General features: G+C 44.5%; 2 protein-coding genes across 2 annotated transcripts in view; one reads left to right on the top strand and one right to left on the bottom strand.

Annotated features, from left to right (window-relative positions):
* ALS2 (alsin Rho guanine nucleotide exchange factor ALS2) overlaps nucleotides 1-19,297 on the top strand; it is a 115,369-nt gene that overhangs the window by 36,428 nt on the left and 59,644 nt on the right. Inside the window, exons 2-3 of the mRNA XM_068686010.1 lie at nucleotides 1,087-1,241; nucleotides 3,834-3,923. The gene's annotated coding sequence lies outside the window, so the exon portion shown is untranslated. The remainder of the gene's footprint in view (nucleotides 1-1,086; nucleotides 1,242-3,833; nucleotides 3,924-19,297) is intronic.
* CDK15 (cyclin dependent kinase 15) overlaps nucleotides 6,844-19,297 on the bottom strand; it is a 33,856-nt gene continuing 21,402 nt past the window's right edge. Inside the window, 5 exon segments of the mRNA XM_068686044.1 lie at nucleotides 6,844-7,509; nucleotides 12,468-12,587; nucleotides 12,590-12,603; nucleotides 15,153-15,200; nucleotides 16,021-16,027. Of these exon segments, the coding sequence (XP_068542145.1) occupies nucleotides 7,400-7,509; nucleotides 12,468-12,587; nucleotides 12,590-12,603; nucleotides 15,153-15,200; nucleotides 16,021-16,027 (299 nt within the window). The 3' untranslated portion in view covers nucleotides 6,844-7,399.

Raw genomic sequence — 19,297 nt, forward strand, 5'->3', positions numbered from 1 at the left:
GAGCCAGGAAATATCTTCCAATATCGGGAGACTTTTGTTGTTGTTTTTCCTCGCTCACTGGGAATGAGTCCTGGCCACCTCCACCACTGTGTGTCTGCACACTCACCCCGTTCCTTTGTGTGTCCTGTTCGTTTTTCTCTCTGAAAGCTTTTATTAAAATGTTGGAGCTTCTTTTAGAAGGCCCCACATACTCACACTGATGCTGAGGCGCTGCCTTAAAAGTTTCAGAAGCAATCCCTAAATGGCGTTTCTTCACACGATAACAATAGGGAAGTGTCAGAAATCTCAGGCTCCTGTTATCAGAGGCAGAGTCTAAAAACCATTTTTCAGGCTGTTTTCTATTCCCTGTTGCCGAGTTGTCAGCTGCAGTGACATGGCTCCATCACTCCGCGACGAGCAGTCCCAACAAACAGAAAATGATTTCCAACTGGCAAACACGCTGTTTACTTTCCAGAAAAATTGCACTTTCCAATCTGACAGCTGATCAAGGGATCTCCTGCTGCTGTCAGCATGAAGAAGTGTTTAAACACAGGGATGGAAGTTTAAACATTTTCTCATTATCACAGAATAAAAAAAAAAAATTAAAAAATAATAAAAAAATACAGGCATTGAGACTCTTCGACCACCTGCTGTGCGAGTAATGAAGCTGTGTCACATGAGCAGCCGGCAAGGACTTTTATCTCTGCCCCAATATCATTACTGAAGTGACACCTGTCACATGACCCACATCAGGGCTTTCATCTGTGCTCCCCAAATGCGGTGCTGGGTTGCACCGGGGATTTTCTTGGCGCTTTTTTTTTTTTCCCTTTTAAAGAGCATTGCCCACTTGCACCACTACAGGCAGGCTTTTGCCAATGTTAAAGCCCTCTGATTTTTTTCTTGGGGATATGTAATTTGGCCAATGAACTTGCTCTGGCCTGAAGTAAAACAGAATCTTGGCCTGGGAACAAAGTTATTTCATTTACTTCAGGATGTTTTTAAAGCAAATATTTAAGTCTGCTGTTAAACTCTCTTTGCATAAAAGATGATGTTCTCGAAATTAAAGGATTTCTCCAAAATTTCAATTTGTTTTTAATTTTTTATTAGGTGGTGAGAAGAAACCGTTTGATGACCCTCATGAACAAAAATCTCCATTTACGTGCACTTCATAAACTCTCACCTGCTTTACCAAGGCTTCCTACCTCTGCCAAGAGAAAGTCAGTTTTTCTGGAAAAAGGTCAGTCCTGCACTTCTTTAGCAGTGTCTGGTTTTTTTTGTGAGGTTTTCAACAGCAAACAGCTAGGTTTGAGATGGGCCCACATACACCATAGCAGCACTGAGCATTTACTCAACAGAACCTGTTCAGTCATTACCTCAAAACAGAACACCAAACTTCCAGATGTGACAAGGGTTGACAACCCTCAAGAACTGGGCGTGGGTAGGTTGGAGATAGGAGTATGAACTTCATGGTCTTTTCCTGCTCCTCCTTTCCCACTCCACACTCATTCATGCATGAAGTGTGGTACTTGTTTGACCCCTTCATAATCTGATACAGCTCACTAAAGCAATGAAAAACTGAGCCAGCAAAAGAGCGAATCGTTTTCCACCTGTTTAGTAAATTATATCAGCTCATCAAGGGATTAGAAAAGTGCCAGAGAACAAAAGAGAGAAAGACTGTGATGCTATAAGCAGAGAGAGAAATGGGGAATCAAGGCCCCCTTTTTGGGTGGCACGAACTAGGTACATAGATTCAGATGTGTGTCTTGTTCACTCTTCCTGACTCATTACAACACCACATCCATTCTCCCTGAGAGCTGTTGTGCCTGAGATTGGGCAGCCCAGGGGATGGAAAATCTGCTGAGATGAGTGCTCCTGATGTAAACAGTAGTCCATTAGTGTGGGAGAGGAGTGGTTCCAGGGCAATTTCTCTCGCTGGTCTGACATATTTAGGGCACTGGGCCTCTGATGTTGGGTTAATGAACAGAGGAAGAGTGCTGGGTTGCAGCCCATCCTTCTGCCAGGGTCTTGCTGGCTTTCCCACCCTGGAGATACAGATGTAGCAGGTATCATTTGGCCCTTTGGCAACTGAGCATAAGAGCTTTGACCATTATGGGGTAGCAGCTATGCAAAAACAGCAAAACCATTCTCTCTGCTGCTCCAGGGCAGAAGAAATTTACCACTGATGTTCTGATAAACACCATGAGGAAAGTGCTTCAGTTCCCACCATTAGATTCTTTGCTGTCCATGCATAACAAATCCTTTCATTTGACATATGTTGAGCATTTAGTGTCTCCCAATTAGGACCAGACATCCAACCAGAAACATGGCAGGCATTAGAGATCTTCCATCTTCACTGCTCTTCACTGCCATCTCCAAGAGAGCAAAAGGCATGCCAGACCCCCGTCCGAACCTGGGAAGTGTTATGACTCAGCGTAACTCAGAAGTGGGGAGCTATCTCTTAAAACACTGCCTGCAATCCACTTTTGAAAGGCATCTTTTTGTAGCAGTTTTTAGAAGCTTTTGCAATGCAACAGCCAGTGCCAATGTGCATAACAGCTATTGTTTTTCTTCAAAAAGGGGTTCCAACTACCCTTCTCTTCACAAATGAACCTGTACATAGGAGGCTGACACAAAGATACGTGCCCAGGCAGAACTCTATGGGCCCTAGTTGGATCTTGCTTATACTGCTGTGAGGTCGTAGTAATTCCAGATTCATTGCAAAACAAATGAAATGTGTAAGGTCCTGATACTGAGACAAAATTCATTTTAGCGTTGCAAAGTGAAGTCAGGCATCCACACTCACTTTGAAAGTGCCTGGTATTTAGGAGATCTGGGTCCATACAATCTAGAAGTAGAAATGTGGGCCCCTCGCTACAAGAAGGACATTGAGGTGCTTGAGCGGGTCCAAAGAAGGGCGACGAAGCTGGTGAGGGGCCTGGAGAGCAAGTCCTACGAGGAGCGGCTGAAGGAGCTGGGCTTGTTCAGCCTAGAGAAGAGGAGGCTCAGGGGTGACCTTATTGCTCTGTATAAGTACATTAAAGGAGGCTGTAGCGAGGTGGGGGTTGGCCTGTTCTCCCATGTGCCTGGTGACAGGACGAGGGGGAATGGGCTAAAGTTACGCCAGGGGAGTTTTAGGTTAGATGTTAGGAAGAATTTCTTTACTGAAAGGGTTGTGAGGCATTGGAACGGGCTGCCCAGGGAGGTGGTGGAGTCACCATCCCTGGAAGTCTTCAAAAGACGTTTAGATGTAGAGCTTAGGGATATGGTTTAGTGGGGACTGTTAGTGTTAGGTCAGAGGTTGGACTCGATGATCTTGGAGGTCTCTTCCAACCTAGAAAATTCTGTGATTCTGTGATTCTATGTTTTTGGAACATAGCTGGCTTTTTTATCAAGGCAGAGATCATTAAGGACTCTGACAATAACATAAGGAATAATTCTTGTGCTCTTAACTGAGCAGTGCCTGCAGCTAGCCTGTATGCCTTTTTCTCTGTAATAATGGATTTAGAAAGGGCAAAGGGGAACGTAAACATCTGTGCTGCTTCCTGCCCAGGTCTGCAGTGATTGGTTAGCACTCAATGGACTGGGGTAGGGCTAGAAATGCAGCTTCCTTAGCACAAAATGCCTTCTTCCTGCTCTTTCTATGGCTGCCACTCATTTCTCTGGTGTTTTGTCATAGCTCTATGACAGGTTTTGTTTCAATACCTCAATGCTCTGCATAATTCTTACTCAGAGAGGTTCCCCTGGTCATGCCAGTGACACTACTCAGATGAATAAGAAGTTTTCAAGAAAGTTTGCATGCCTACACCTTAATTATTTAGCTCTGTCTTCCTTTTTCCTTCCAGATCTGCTGTGAGGTTACGCTGAAGCTTCTGGCTTCTGATGTCCCAAAAGTGAGAAAAAGTATCCCAGATAACTGAGACCAAGCAGCCTAGTACATGAATGCAGTAAGTTGTTTTTCTGATTTTTCCAGTAAAAAAATCTATGAGAAATTTCACAGTAACTGTAGGTGGGAAGGAGCTCCTGGTCATTTCCCCATGTATCTTGATTAGCACTCACCTCAGATTAGTTTAGTTAGACTACTTCTTGTAGTCTGTCAGCAGCCATGAGATCAAGGAGATTAAAACACCCTGGTAACTCATTAATGAGCTAGGGCTCTCTGCAACAGCTGGACCAGAAATGACCTGTATTTGGCTTCATCTTAGTGCTTTGCCATCTCCCCTCTGCTCATCAGCACCTGCACATATTTGGGACCCAGTATAAGAAGACCCCTGAATTCAGCTCTGAGCAACCAGTCTGCAATGCATATGTCTAATGCTCTGCTGGTGTGGAACCAGTATGCTGGTAATCCTGTTAGTGATGGCAGAAGCTCCCTCTAGGAAATTATAACAAATAGTCTTAAACAATTCCTTTTGTTGACAACTTTATCCAAGAAGCCATCTTCCCTGGAGACTTCACTCAACTTTTGACTAATCCCCTCCTTCCCTCAGGAGCTCTTTTGTTGAAGGAGATTGTAGGCAAACCCCAAGAATGACAGGTCTCTGTAAGCCTTGGATCAGCCTCTACATTCTTTCAATTGTCAGTCCCCATCTGTCCTGTTTGTACATCGATCTGCTGGTCCAGGGATCTCTCTATTAAGTGACACATGGCTGCATTTATTTTGCAAGTCCAGCGTCCAGACTCTGCTGTTACATCTTCGTTGCCAAGTCAATCTTTCTGACACTGCTTTCTGAAAAACAAAAGGCAGGACATCTGCACACTTTTCTTCTACTGAAAGGTGAATTTAAAAAATAAGTCACCCTGGACCATACTCTGACCTCATTTTATACGCACAAAGATTTTGTTTAATTTCATCAATATCAAGAGTTATTTCAAATGTCCTTGTAATGGAGGGCAGAAACTGCCCCTGTTGCAAAGGAATTCTGTTAGAATAAAAATACATGGCCTAAGTCCTGAATCAAAAGGACAAATAAATCCTAATGCCAAATATTCTCAGGACTAGTGACTTCAGTTACTTTGCTTTCTCTTTGCATTTTCATGCAAAGTAAGCATACTCCAACGATCCATACGTTTCTGCTCAGCAGATAGACGGAAGGAGGTGGAACAGAGTAGAAAATAGATGGTGTATGGGCACGGAGCATATATCACTCTGGAATAGAGGCCTGGCACTATCTGGTCCCTTCCTGAAACGAGAAGGAGAACAAGGAAGAGACTGTGATGGTGTTTTGTCTCTTACTGTGTGTCTCGGGGTCCATGGATTCATGATTGAGCCTGGTATGTTTAGTTATTTGGTTTTGTCTGTTTTTGTAACCTAACTCAGGTTGGCCACTGAAAGAAGGCTGGCCAGTTTTATTATGTTCCCAGGAAATTCCATTCTCTCATGTAGCAGCGTGAGGCTGTTGTGCTTTAGATGCCTATCTACTTCTGATTAGATTTGAAAAAGCACACAGAACCCCCTGCTTTCCATTGGTAGCCTATTAAAATGACAAAAAAATTACCATTTCATTTTAACCTTGCCTGCATGTCTGAATCCAGATGCCTTAAAAAAAAAGTTTAATAATCTGAAAACATCACTTATAGAATGTTTTCCTGTAATTAACTGCAGAAGAATACTTGGGTTGACATTTGAGCTTTTTTAGTATGTTCTGCAAGCAGCCTAAAAAAGGAACACAAAGGAACACAATCACTTTGAAGCCAGGTTAATATTAAAGAAAAAAAGACAAAAAAAAAAAACAAAACACAGAAGAAAACAGGAGGATCTCCTACTTTCTTCATGGTTTCACTATTTTAAATTATATATTTGTGAAATAGTCTCAAAATAAGGTAAAACTGGCCAAAACCAAGTTCAGTAAACACTGAAGCATGAGTGCCCTCCTCAAGTGAGCCGTCCCAGAAGCCTTAATGGAAATGACAACCATTTTTTGGCAGGATTAGTTCCTCCCTGATCACAGAGTGAACAGCCACCGTGTCTGCCCTTAGCCAAGCAGGTGAGCAGGGAATGAATTCAGGCTGATTCCAAAATCCAATCTGGCTGTAGGGCTGGCAACATCAGGTCCTTCTCGAAAAGACTCAAGGCTGTCCTGTCTGCCTGCTGTTGTCCATGTGATGAGGCCAGATGGAAGAGAGTGAGGCTGCGAGACTGAGCAGTGAGTGCTGGGACCTGATCTTATAGCAGTAAACTCAGTCTATGTGCGTTTGAAGGCACAGAGGGGTGGCTGAGGTTTGTCCTGCTATCGCAGCTAGGTTGCAGGCAGTAAGTCAAGCTAATTTGGCCATAAGATCAGCTGCCAGGTCTGCCCTGCAAGCACAGACCCAGCCAGCAACACTGACTGGACACATGCTGCAACAATTGCACAAAGTAAACAAAGACACAGGATATATTAAAAGGTTATGTTCCTGTAACTTCCTTCATTAACAGTGACTTTAAGTGATCTTTTGGTAATAGAGGTTTTCTGTAACAAAAAAGAAATGAAAAACGATGATGCTGAAGCATCATTTTGAAGTGTCTCATACTAAATTACAGCTCAATTAAAACCAGGGATGTTACAAACTAGAGATTTTGCCTAGCTCTGGCACGTGCATAGGAAGCACATTTTATCATAAAATTTGGCTGATCTAAACTCCATTTTGTGATGTTGGTCCAGTGTTACGCTGACACAGTGACACAGATGAAATCAAAGTACGACCTATGGCAGGGTAACTGAATTATGTTAGAAAACGCCCAGCGTCTGCTTCTAGCAACAACACTGTTTGGAGTCCTAAGTTTAAAAAAAAAAACAAAAAAAAAAAACAGACTTCAATGAGAAACTCCAGTTTGCAGATCAGTGGGTCACCATGGCAGGGTTTTGTGAGACAGGATGAACCCGAGAAAGGTAAAGCTATGGCTTTATTCATTGCAGTGGAGGAATGTACATACTGTCATAACATCCATTGCAACATTGCTGTTCTGCCCCCTGGGTAGAGCTCTTTGTCATTTCTGGTACTTCATTGAGCAAATTCCATTGTGTGTTAAATCAAAACAAGTAAGCTATAAAATGTGAACTCAATAGACATAGACAAAGGCAAAAAAAGCAATTTGGTCTGTTTAAACAATGTGGAAAAGAAACCATATTTTGACTGCGGAGGCATCAGAGGAAAGGGCACTGGTCTGAGATTCGGGAATATGACAAAACAAACCCAGACCTCCCATCATACTACTGCACACTGTGCACTGGGGGCCACTGGCTTGCCGATCTCTTCCCTCTGAATGTGAGAAAAGTTCCCACTTTGTCCTCAGCCCGGGGTGTGGTGATCCAACTCAGGGTATGGGTTTTGCTTTCCCACCTCCAGTGCCCAGAGGAATTCATGTGCTCTGGCTGATGGCAGCAGCTTTGGCAGTGGTAACCACATGGTTACCCAGGAAGTAGTCAGTCAGTTCTGCCTTCTACCAAAACTTGCTTGAACGTTCGGAGAGATGTTTTTTTTGGTAAGGAGCAGACAGGTCACAGACTTCAGGTTGCAGTCTCACTGCTGGAACTGTGAGCACTGATTGTCCTGTAGAAAAATAAACAAGCAAACAACAACAACAACAACAAAATCAGGTTAAAGAAGAAGCTGCAGAAAGGTCCTTTTCATTCACTGTGCTAATACTCTTCTGTGACATTGCCCACAATATGAACTCATTCAGGATCCTATTTCTCACAGCTCCATTCCTCCTGATTTTTTTTTTGGAAAATGATTTCTTTAATCTAGGCTCCGTTCTCTAGAAATCTCATCTATGATTTCTTTTCTTTTTTTCTTTTTCTTTTTCTTGGAGCAACCAGCAAAAGATTATTTGGTAGAACAGTGGTGGGAATGCAACCCGCTAATCAAAAGGATTCAAATGGATCTCTGCACTGCCAAGCTCTCTCCTTCCCACCCAGCGGAGGGGGGAAAAAAGAAAAAGAAAAAGAAAAAAGAGATAGAGCGAAGGCACGGAGCTTCTCTCCTTCAGCAATCTCACAAATGCAAAACCTTCCACTCCAGTGACTCCTCATTAACTTACCAAATCTGACAGTCTAATTATCGTAGCTGCTTCACGCTTAGAATAAATAAATACTAAAGTGGGTGTTTAAAGAAATTGAGCAGTGAAATTCAGTCATCTAGACAGTCAATAGAGAGAGAGTTTATTTTAAATTTTTATATTCTTATGTATTTATATCATTTTAGGAAAGATAATGAGATAGTTGTCTTTCAGGCTAATTGAGTTCCTAGGCTCATGGCTGCTTGCTGTCATAATCTCAAACTTAGCTTTAACTTTTGTGCCTTAGAAATCTGATCACTGCATCCCCATTTGCTCTTTTCTGCTGATAACTGGGTGAAGGCAGAAGTGCACCTGAAGATGGGAAATGAGTACATGGGAGTTTCAGTCCGGATGTCTTTCACAGCAAAGAAGACAACTAAATCTTCTCAGATTCATGTTTAGGAATGTTGAAAGGAAAGTGGAAGTTAAAGAAATCTCAGATATAACTTTGCAATTAGACAAAATACAGAAAAATGTCTGCCAACTTCTGATGCAATAGCGTCTGCCTCTATGAAGGGTATTGGCAGCGCTCCCTCCCAGAGCAGTTCATCTCCCTAAACAATAGGACCTTTATAGAGATTCTCTGGCCTGAGATCAATGGGAGTCAGAGCATTTGATCCATGTCTGTAGGACTTTGTTTCCACATGTCATGTGGGCCAAACTTTGTGCCACTTTGTGCTTTTGCAAGAGCACGAGCAAAGGAAACCTTCCTTCTTGTCCTGTCTTCTTCGTCGCCCTGTGCTCCTGAGCAGGGCCTGCAATCTGCAAGCACTGTGGCTGCTCCAGACCGATGCCCAGCAAGGAGCTTAAGCAGGACGTCTCCAGGGGCCCATGCCCTTGGTGTGCTGCTTCCTGGAAACATCTGCTGTGATGTTGCAATGGCTCTTTCTGAGGACCATGGCTTCATGTCATAATACAAAACCTCAGTGTCCTCTTGGTATTTTCATAAGCAAATCTTCCACCACTGTGGAGATCGGGCCAGGAGAAGTGAGGGATGTTTTGCCTGAGTTAAGTAAAGATTGGCTTCAGCAGTTCACAGCAATGACTGCTTCTGGTTCAGGAGTGACAGCTGAGTTGCTACTCAACACCAGCTTTGGTTTATTCCCTTACAGACACGCTATAAACCAGATTCATACACCTGGTGAGAACTTCAATTTCTAGGTGTCTGTATCTGATTTTCAGTGAAGGATGTCCATTTTCTGTATGCAGAGGTGGCAAAGCACGCAAGCCAAAAAATATAAGTGAGTGTATAAACCTTTCAGCTATGTAGGGGAACACAGGGAAAGCAGCCAACCCAAACAGGGTGTCTGTGAAAGCCAGCTCTTCTCTATACATGCCCTGTGTTAACATCTACCAGAGCTGGCTGATCCCAATGGAAATGGGATTTTTGGTAGGTGATGGCTCACAGCCTTAACCTCCCCGTTGTCTACACTTGCTTTGAACATGATTAGATGCAACAGGCATTAAAATGACAGTGTTCTGTCAGAATCAAGACAGAATCCGTCCTTCTCCTCGTCTCCGAAGGCCTGAGTAACAGGAAATTTTAGGAGAATCAGTACAGTATCACCTGACACAGTGGTTTTGAATTGCTGAGGGGAGACCACCTGGACCCAAAGGGAGCAAGTCATTCCCAGCCTGAGTTGCCCTGCAGCCCCATGGCCAAAGCTCTGCTCACAGTCTGTTTTCTTGGGAGCACACTGGTGCTAATCCCAAATTGCACTGCTCACCTTCCCTGCCTATGAGCCTGTTCTAAAGTGTTTGAGACCAAAAGAGATGGAAATAAACAGAATTCATAGCTAAGAATAATAAGCTGCAATGGGTACTGCGTCTGACCTGACAGCAGAGTGAGATCCCTTCTCAGGAGGCCCTTTGCACTTCAGGGCTGACACGAAGTTGAGAGCACAGCTTATGCTTTCTTCATTCAAGGATCTCATCTTCCAGGAGTGATTAATTGGACAGAAGACAGTCTGCTTTAGCAGGTGGCAAAGGGTTAGGCTGAAGTTTTATCAGAGCTGCTGTAGCACAAGGCTGCACTGCACAAAGATAATTGTCTCAGCATTGGCTTAGGCCAGAAAAAGGCCAGCAAATGCTCTCAGGGGACAGAGAGTCGTCTTCTCTTACCACATGCGTTACTCTTTTTTCCTAGCACTTTGCACCCAGGTGAGCATAAGCAGCAGCAACCTGTTCCCCACTCCTGGAGCTGACCAGAAAGCAAAGAGCCCCCTGCTCCCCCCCATTCCCAGGGCAGCAGCCAGTGTCTGGCCATTCGCATCCCCCTCAGTAATCAGCAAGATGCTATTCGAAGGGGTTCTTATCTTTTAAAACTCTGATTTCTCCAATTATTTTTTCCCAGGAATTGACCTTTGAAAAATATCCTCTGGCTTCCAGCTTGTCATAGCAACTTATAAAAAGGACAGTTGTGGCTACAATTATTTCATAACAATAGGAAATAATTTCTTAGGGGAACCTTTTATTTTTTTCCAATGTTGTTTCCTGCTTACTCTCTCACACACCTTGGGGTCAACCCCCTCCTCCTTTCACCTTTCATCTCCAGCTCATTCTTTGCCCTTCTGCTTTAACTTTCTCCTTCAGAGGATGGGAACTAATAGCCAGCATCCTCCAGAACAAAGTAGGCACAGAATATATTTAAAAAAACCTGCACTGTGTTATCATAGCAACCAGAATTTTAAAATGATACAGTTAAATTCCAAACTAGCGTGTCACCAACATGACACAAGAGAACAAATGTCTTGTACAATTACGGCAATAGGGGTGGCTGCGCGGGGAATTATTCAGAATTGCCTAATTTTTACAGGCTTAATGAGTAACTCATGAATATGGTCTTGCATGTCCATCCTGCACTTGTTTCAGCCCTGTGCACTTTGATTTTGCTCCCGACACGTTGGTTGCTATGCTAACGCCGTGCAGTTGCCTGTCCACAAGGTACTTCTCGCTGCAGTATGGGGGATAATAAATAGGGGATGCTGTAGAAACCCAGGTGAATCTGTCCCCTCTCTGGAAATGTGTCTGAGAGATTGACACATTATGCCAATCTGTTTTCTCATTCCTTCTATTTCTTCTTGCTCTCTCCCTTTCTCTCACACTGTCTGTCTCTGTACCTGTTTTTTTCCACACTCTCTCTCTCTCTTGGCACTGACACTTTCATCTTCTCCCTTGGGGATTGGAGATGTCACTGCGGGAAGTGCTTGTCCGCCTCTCCGGCAGCAGCAGAGCCCTGTGGCTTTGACAAACCTCATTTAATTGGGAGGAAGCCAGGAGGGTTTGAAAGAACTGAAACATCCACGAAACTCCTTTTATCAGGCATAATTTAAACTCTGCATGGAAAAAACCCTATATGTATAAAGAAAAGTCAACTTCCCTCCTGCTGTGAGTGCTCCCCTCCTCCCCCCCCAGCACAGGCAGGCTCCTGCGAGATTCCATCTTTTCATTTTTCTAAAAGTGTCAAAGTAGATTTGTGCTCTGTGGCTGGGTGAACAGAAAAGGAATGCAGATGTCTCTCACTCCTGCACACGCACACACACAGCACCTTCAGAAGGGCGGCAGTTTGGGAGAGATGCTAGCTGGCTGCTCCTTCACTTGGGATATGTCACAGAAGCCAGAAATTAAGTTTTCAAATAGCTTGACAACACAGTCCAAGAAGGTTTCTTCTTAATTGCCCCTATGTTAAAAAACAACAACAACAACAAAACACAAAAACCCACACTACAAAACAAACCAGCATAGCTGGTGCCCAGGAGGCAACAGAGCATGGTGGGGCTCTCTGGCCTGTTTCCCAACACAAGGGAGCTTCTCGTAGTGAGGATCAGAACCTAGAGCTTGAGAAACCCTGCATTTATCCTCAGCTTAGGGCAGGAGAGTCAGGTCTGTGTGAGATGTGTCTGTGTGACTGTGTGCTTAAGAGAAGGCAGCGAGGGGAGAAGAAAGTAAGGCAGGTAAAATGGGGGAGAGGTGGTGTGACAGGGTACGAGGAACAGCTGTTGCCTCTGAACATCAAAAGGGAGCAGGAGGAGCGGTCCAAGGGGATTGGGGCTAGCACATCGTGCTGAGCAGCTGGGAATTCAGGCCATCAGGAGGGACTGGCATGTGAGTTACGCTGAATACACAGCGTGAGCCAGCCGGAGGAAAAGCTCAGGGCCCCTGGGGTTACAGAATGGGGGAGAAAGGCGCTATCAAAGCATGTACACCTCAGCTGTGAGAGTGCACCATGGTGGCATCCCATCCAGGTCCCCTTCTGTTATTAACTTTGTGGAAGAAAATGGAAAAACAAGCTGTGGAATTTGCACTGGGATGTAGATTTTGCAGCATACAGCAACAGGGACGGAGGACAGGCAGAGACAAAGTGTCTGGGTCCAAAGTACTGAAGAAACTTGTAATAAATGGCATGTGAAGTAGGTCATTCTTGGTGAGGTGAAATCAAGAGTTAACTTACCAGCAGGCACCTGGTAGAGCTGTGGAGGCAGAGGGCTGAAGCCATGAAGAAGGGCATCTTGTGCAGAGATCTGCCGCGGAGGGAAGGCTGTGAGCATGCCGGAGGCCAGATCCTCTGCTGCGGCACCCTGCTCAGCCTAGGAAAATGGGAGGAAAAAGTGCAGGAGATGAGCACAGGCCAGAAAGCTAGAATCAGACTGGACCCAGACCTTCTCAGAGCTTAAGGCAGAGATAGTGGAGGGACTTGGGGCAGCTGGGTCCCACCCCAGATGTATGGCTCCCAGGACATTTGCTTTTCCGTGGGAGTTCGATTATGCTGGAGTATATATGGAGGATCTCAGCTCAGACTCGTCTTTTCAGGATAATTTTGAAAAAAAAAAAGAAGGTTGGGAGTAAAAGGGAAACTGTTGCCAGGAGGACTACAGTTTACATGGCATAACTGGAACGGCCGAGCTTGGCGTTAACAATTTACAATGAGCACTGCAAGTGCACAAAACTACCTGACTGGCTCACTGAGCAGACTGGAGGTCAAAACTAACAAACTAAAGAAATACCCGTTCCTCATTTCCTACCTCAGTACCAGTCATGCAGCTGGTTGTAAAATGTGTCGGGGATTCAGCGGGAGGAATCTGTTTTTCGGGATGAGACTTTAAAACAGATGTAACACACACGTGCTCTGTGCCCAGCAAACACCAATGCCAAGTGGCTGCTTCCTAGAGAAGCACACAGCTGGGGACGAGGAAGTGGAGGAGAGAAAACAAACCAACAAGCAAACAAATAAAAATGGTCATTTAGTTTTACAGCTTTTACTTTGTTTGTTTGTTCTGCTCAGGTTTCAGTATCAGGATGCCCATCGGATCACGGCCTGTTGTGCTTCCTCCCTCTGCCCCCCTGGTGCTCCCCTCCACGTGACACCACGGCCGGGATCCCCCCGCCCCACGCTCCCCCTCCCTGCACAGGACATTTGACATGCTGGCAGTTCTGTTTCGAGGGTATAAAATGTAAAAAAAAAAAAAAAAAGAAAGAGGGTCTAAGAAGCATTTATAAAAGGTATCCGGCCTCACAGTGGTAGGTAACTGCTGAATTCTCACCTCCAGCAAAACAGTTTGAGCTCCTGCTGTTTGGGGAGCAGGGACGGGACAGGGAGCCCAAGCGTTCAGCCTGAGGCTGCTCAGCAGAGCTGCAGCATGGGCTGCCCTGGCCGTGGCAGGGTCTTACCCGAGCCCCTCTGCCCCTCAGGCCCCGCTGCTGCAGGCTGCCACACCGGGCAGCGAGATGGTTCGCTGCCTCCCGCTGCTGCTCAGGCTTCCTGGTGACGGCTGAGCTCTGCACACAGCTCCCCTTTGATTTCCTAATTGGCCGTGGAGCCTCATGGCTGAGCAGCCTGCATGAAGCAGCTCTTTCCTTCTCGAGAGCCGAGCGTGCTAGCGTGGCTGTTTGGCCATCCCAGGGTAAGGATGCTGTGGCAGGCCCGGGGCAGGACCGCGTGCAGCCCAGAGCTCGGCAGCATGCAGAGGTAATGGAGCCTGCGAAGGGATTGTGGCCAAAAAAGCAGAAGTGCAATAGAGCAGAGTTTCAAGGAAAATAGTTATGTCTTTGTTCAGACTGGGAGAGGGCCTGTTCTGTTCTAGGACCTGTCTTATCAGGGTTTGAGACACGTGGAGCTTTGTGTCTTTCTGAAGATGTGTGTGACAATGGCTGGCATTTTGGCAACCTCGGCTTTGCTGAAAACTTCAGTGTGTTCGTTCAGCAATTCAGAACAGAGTCTGGGAAACCCAGCTCTGAAGGGCAGCCTAGAGCAGCACTGAATCCAAAGTGATGAGCTGAACAGATAATAAACAGCACTGCTGAAAAATGTGGCTACATCCACAAAGGACAGTTGATTCTTGACCTGTGTGTGAACACAATCCTGAGGACAGATTATGTCTATCCTTTTCCTATGCATCTGTGAAGCCTGTTGTGTACCAATGCTCCCTCAAAATCAGTTTGAGGGGATGCTATTTTAATAACTCTCTGAGCAACATTAGGGCACTTCATCTCATTATAAATTTCTTTCACTGATACATTTAGGCATATATGTGTGTGTGTGTGCATACATACACACTTGAAAAATGCTCCCTTCCCTGCACACTCTCGGGAATGTTTGGTGGTGTTGGTGTTTGCTCAGGGTGAGGTGTGTAACCATGGCCCTGGTCTTGTTGCTTTTGGCTTCTGAAGAATGTGAATTTTCCTCTCTTAACTAATCAGGAGATTGTTTCATTGTCTCATGTAATGCTGTCCTGGTGTGTCTTCCTTACCACTGTTGAGTGCTGTTCCTACAGCATGTTTCTAGAAAACAAAAATGGGACGGTACAAAGCCTGTCTTTAGTCTGGGCAAGACGGCCTGGGAAAGTAGGACCGCCTGAATCTCAGCTGTGCCCCTCAGAAAACTGCACGCAATGTCCTTGAATTGCTGCTTATCTGAGAACAATCACTTCTCCTGGGAGAGTAATAAACCCACTGTGTGCCTGCCTCTACTGCGATCTCTTGAAATCAGTTCCTTAGCTGACGTTGGATCTGCTTGTTACTACAGAGCCACCTCGCTCTTCCTCAGCTTGCCAAAAGAGCTCATTTCAAGTTAAATGATTGCATAAAGAAACAAATAAACCCAGAGGCCATTTTGACACTGCCGTTACAGGTAGCTTACCTGTCACAGATCACTCGGAGTCTCTGAGGTCTCCTGGAAGCACCAGTTCTAGAAAGTATAATATGCAATCACAGGATGAAACAAAAATCAAGCCAAAAATCATTCTTTGAGCCCTTACAAAAACACGTGCTTGGAATTTCAAAGGGCCCTATAGAATCTGTCATCTTAGTATTTATAAATATACATTATTCCTATAGGACTTGAGTGCTAGCATTGATGTTAATAAGGCTGTTCCAGTTCTGTAACCCTTTCCTTTCACACATTGTGAATGCAGGCCTTGGGCCTCCATCTGTTTCAGTGAGCCTTTGCGTTGACTTCAATAAATTCAGTCTAACTCCCCGAGTCCTTTGCACTGAGGAAGCAGAAAGAGGTTTGCAGGCCTGCATCTCCAGCAATTGTTTACTAAAGAGCTGCTGAGGTTCTTGTATTCCCTTGGGGGCATGTGGGGCTTTTCTGCATGGAGCTGCTGGAAAGACTGGGGATGAAGCAAAGGCACTTGGATCCCACTCTGCTTTTGCACACTGCTCTTGCTGTCAGTCCCTCGCTCAGTTTGTCATTCATCATGTTAACCATTTTCATGCATGCTTTGTACTTACTGCTTCAAGCATCTCTAGCAGACTGGAACACTGTAGAGTTGGCACTTTTGGGAAGCTGTGTTGTTGTTGCCGGTTTTCAAGGACACGTTTTTAAACGTTGAATAAGTGGAAGAATACATTCTTCAAATGTTTTTGTACAACCCAGGGATTTTCACAAGCTTAGATATGAATAAATGACTTACACTTGGAAGATTACCCTTACGGCTGATTAACAAAGGCATTTTCTTGCATCAGAAAGGCCGTAATTTATGCCCAGCCACATTTTCCTGAACACCATTTCTGACAGCAGAGATGAAAGGTGCTCTAGCCATGGAAATGAGAGCAGGAAGGGTGGTGCAGCCCTCTCTTCCAGCTAGGGCCTGGAAAAGCATTCCCCACAGCAGCGAGACCACCCGGAGGCAAGCACCACTACTCTCTTGCCAGTAGACTGGCGTATAACAGCCTCCAAGTTTGGCTGGGGCTTATCCTGCAGTCCTAGAGCATCTCCCCCTGCTTTCTGGCAGGAGCACAGCAAGCTGCTCAGCTCGGCCTCACCATTCAAGGACAGAAGCGTCCAAATGCAGCCAAAGGCAGAGTCCCCTCGGCCTTCAGCCTGCGTGGCCATTTCCAGGGCAGCAGGCCCTGGGGCTGGGTCACTCCGTGTCTGACTTGAGGCACAGACAATTTGAAAACGTGCAAATGACTGAACTTTCAGCACTTAACCTTTCCCGCAGCAATCTTTCACCATTAAGCCAGGCAAGCAGGTTGTTAAACCTGTCTGTCACTGTGTAAGTAACAGGTCACAACTGAAGTGCTCTCCTACACCCAAATACTAAGGTAATTGCTGAAGCAGTAAATGGCAGTATCATCTGGGATGGGATTCAGGACTGCTTAGGTGCCAGAGCTCTGGAATTACCAGCAATATATAGAAGTTCTGTATCTTTAGTAGCCCCTTCCCTAGTCAATCACCGAGATTAACTCTGGCAGGATGTTCCTCTTGGATCACTGTTAACTTATTCTCTAGATCCTCCTTCTTTCACTTTGCCCCCTCAGCTGTAATAAAAGTGTAGAAATAAATTGTCCGTATTGAGTAGAAATGTAAAGTTTCCAGGAAAAATAGAAGAAAAATGAGTTTAAATGGGTTTGGAAAGGCATAAGATTTTTTTGCGTGAGGTAGAAGGTTTAACCTCTTCGCAGAGCTGGCCAAAAACTTTCAGATGCTGCAACTTTCAGCCAGAAAGTTCTGCTTCAGTGAGATGGAAACATTCCATAGCAATATATCAATTTCCTTTAATATTTAATTAAAATGTCAAAATTACTTAAATACTGTACTTTAGTGAAATCTTTTAAAATGAATATTCTTTAATAAATTTAAAATAAAAGTTAAAAAATGAAAGTGCAGTTGCTAATGGCAGGGCAAAGGGTTTCAGATATACCTAACTGAAACATGATTTTGTTTTTATTAAGTAAATTTCCAGGATTAACATTCCAAGGAGGAAACAGGATTTTCTTTACATTGCAGATAGAAATATCTGTTTGCTTACTGGGAATTGGGAAAAATGCCTTAATTATAATCTTTGCTGTATCTTGACCAAGATTCTTTACTTTGATTTAACATTTATATAACACACAGATTAATAATTATCTACAAGGGGTAGTGTAAGAGTCAGTGAGCCAACTACTGCTTTTCCTGTCCAAACAAATATCTCTGTGCAGAATTCTGCTTGAGTGAGGACCGACAAACTTGCCACTTCGAGTATACAAAGCTTTGATTATAAATGGAAGATATGGGTAAGAAAACATTGTGTTTCTACTTAAGGATTTAATGCAGTTAACTAATCCACTTTAAATCAGTTCAGATTAATCTCTTGACTGACCCCATATAGACAAACCCGTAGAGGATTCTGAGGCCCCATTCTGTTGAGCTGGGTAAGAACAGGGCAGTAAATATCTTCCCTACTGTAAAGATTAAGACCAATCTAAAACCGTAAGACAATGCAAACAGCTACTCCTTAAAGGTGAGAGAGATCAGACAAAGAAGTGGATGAACTACAGATTTAATCATTTTACAGTGATGATGTACACACATAAATGATGGGATTGTATAGGGCTGATTGTTTTTGTAACAGTATGAGGAGATCGGAAAGGTGGTGCTTGGGTTTGTTATTTTCTATCAGTATGCAGTGCAGTCTGTGCTAATGAGGAAATACCTTCCTATATGCAAACCCAGGTGGAAGTGGTTAATGAACTGATAATGAGGCAAGCAAGCCAGGGGACAAAAGTTAAACTTTCCTAATTGATGAAGAGAGAGAAAGAGGATGCCTTGTGCTGCTCGATGAAGGTGCTGAGGTTGCAGGCTCACAGAAAATTTCTCTCATTAGTGAAACCTCTGTGGCTGCAGGACAGAATCAGAGCTCTGTCTGTGTGGCAGACTGCAAACTGCAGCCTGTGCCCAGTGCCAGGCACAAAGGGAGTTTCCCTGCAGCCTGGCCAGCATATACTGTGCATTAGTTGCAGTGCTGCTTTTCCCTTTGGGATCAAAGCCGTATACAGTTTATTATGACAATAAAAATTTCATCGTTTTAGAATTCAGTTTCCAACCATCCCATTTATTAAATGAAGCATCAGCATAAAAAGTGAGATAAATAAATAAATAAATAAAAAGATTCAGAGTTCAGACTTCATCTGCATTCTCAAAAATGTCATTTGAAGTTTGTGTCTCAGTGCCTGCTGCTTGTTGCCTCCATCTGCTGGTGGCAGTTTGGAAAAGCAACAGATACTAAAATGTGCTCAGGAAAAGTTGCCTATGGAAAGCTTCTAATCTCATTCAGCATAGCAAAGCCTACCAACATTTGAAAAATGATAGCAAACCCTGCAGACATTCGGAAAACGAGGCTTAATTTAAAAACGGTTGCTGCATCTGAAGAAGTGCAGTGAAAAACGTGTGCCGGCAAAGTGAAATGATATTACCTGGCACAGGAAACTTCATTAGTCAGCCTGTGCGATAAATCAGGGCTCACTCGCAGCAAGTTATAGCTCACTCACAGCAAGCTCATCGTGTTACAAACAAATAAGCACTGTTCCCTCCTCTTTGCAATCCAAATGTCAGGAAAAGGAGGCACTAAACGATGCATTGGGTGCTCCAGTATTCCCAGTTTGGCAGAAGCACTAGCTTAATGTCATGGGCTGTGATTCCTAATCCTTTCCTGCCCTTGACCCCCGCTGTCTAGATTCAAACTTGTAACCATTAATGGGGCTGGATCAAAACAGTGGCCTTCTGGTGTCACCAGTGGTGTTTAGAGGGGATTTAAACTCCCTGCTTTTCAGCGCAGTGAAATGAACACAGCAGTAGATTAATGCAAGGATTTGAGCTCACACAGCATGAGAGCTTTCAAAAATAGTGTTAACAGAGCTACAACTGCCTCTTTCAGGGGAAGCAAAATGAGGGGAACAGAAGAAATGAACAAACACAGGGCAAAGCCTTGTTGCTACGGGCAGGGCTCCTAAGCGTGGGGAGCTGGGGAGAGGGCCAGCGAGTGCACTGAGATGTGGGGCAGGAGCTCTCCCAGC

Source organism: Anas acuta, chromosome 6 (genome assembly GCF_963932015.1).
Source record: "Anas acuta chromosome 6, bAnaAcu1.1, whole genome shotgun sequence".
NCBI lineage: Eukaryota > Metazoa > Chordata > Aves > Anseriformes > Anatidae > Anas > Anas acuta.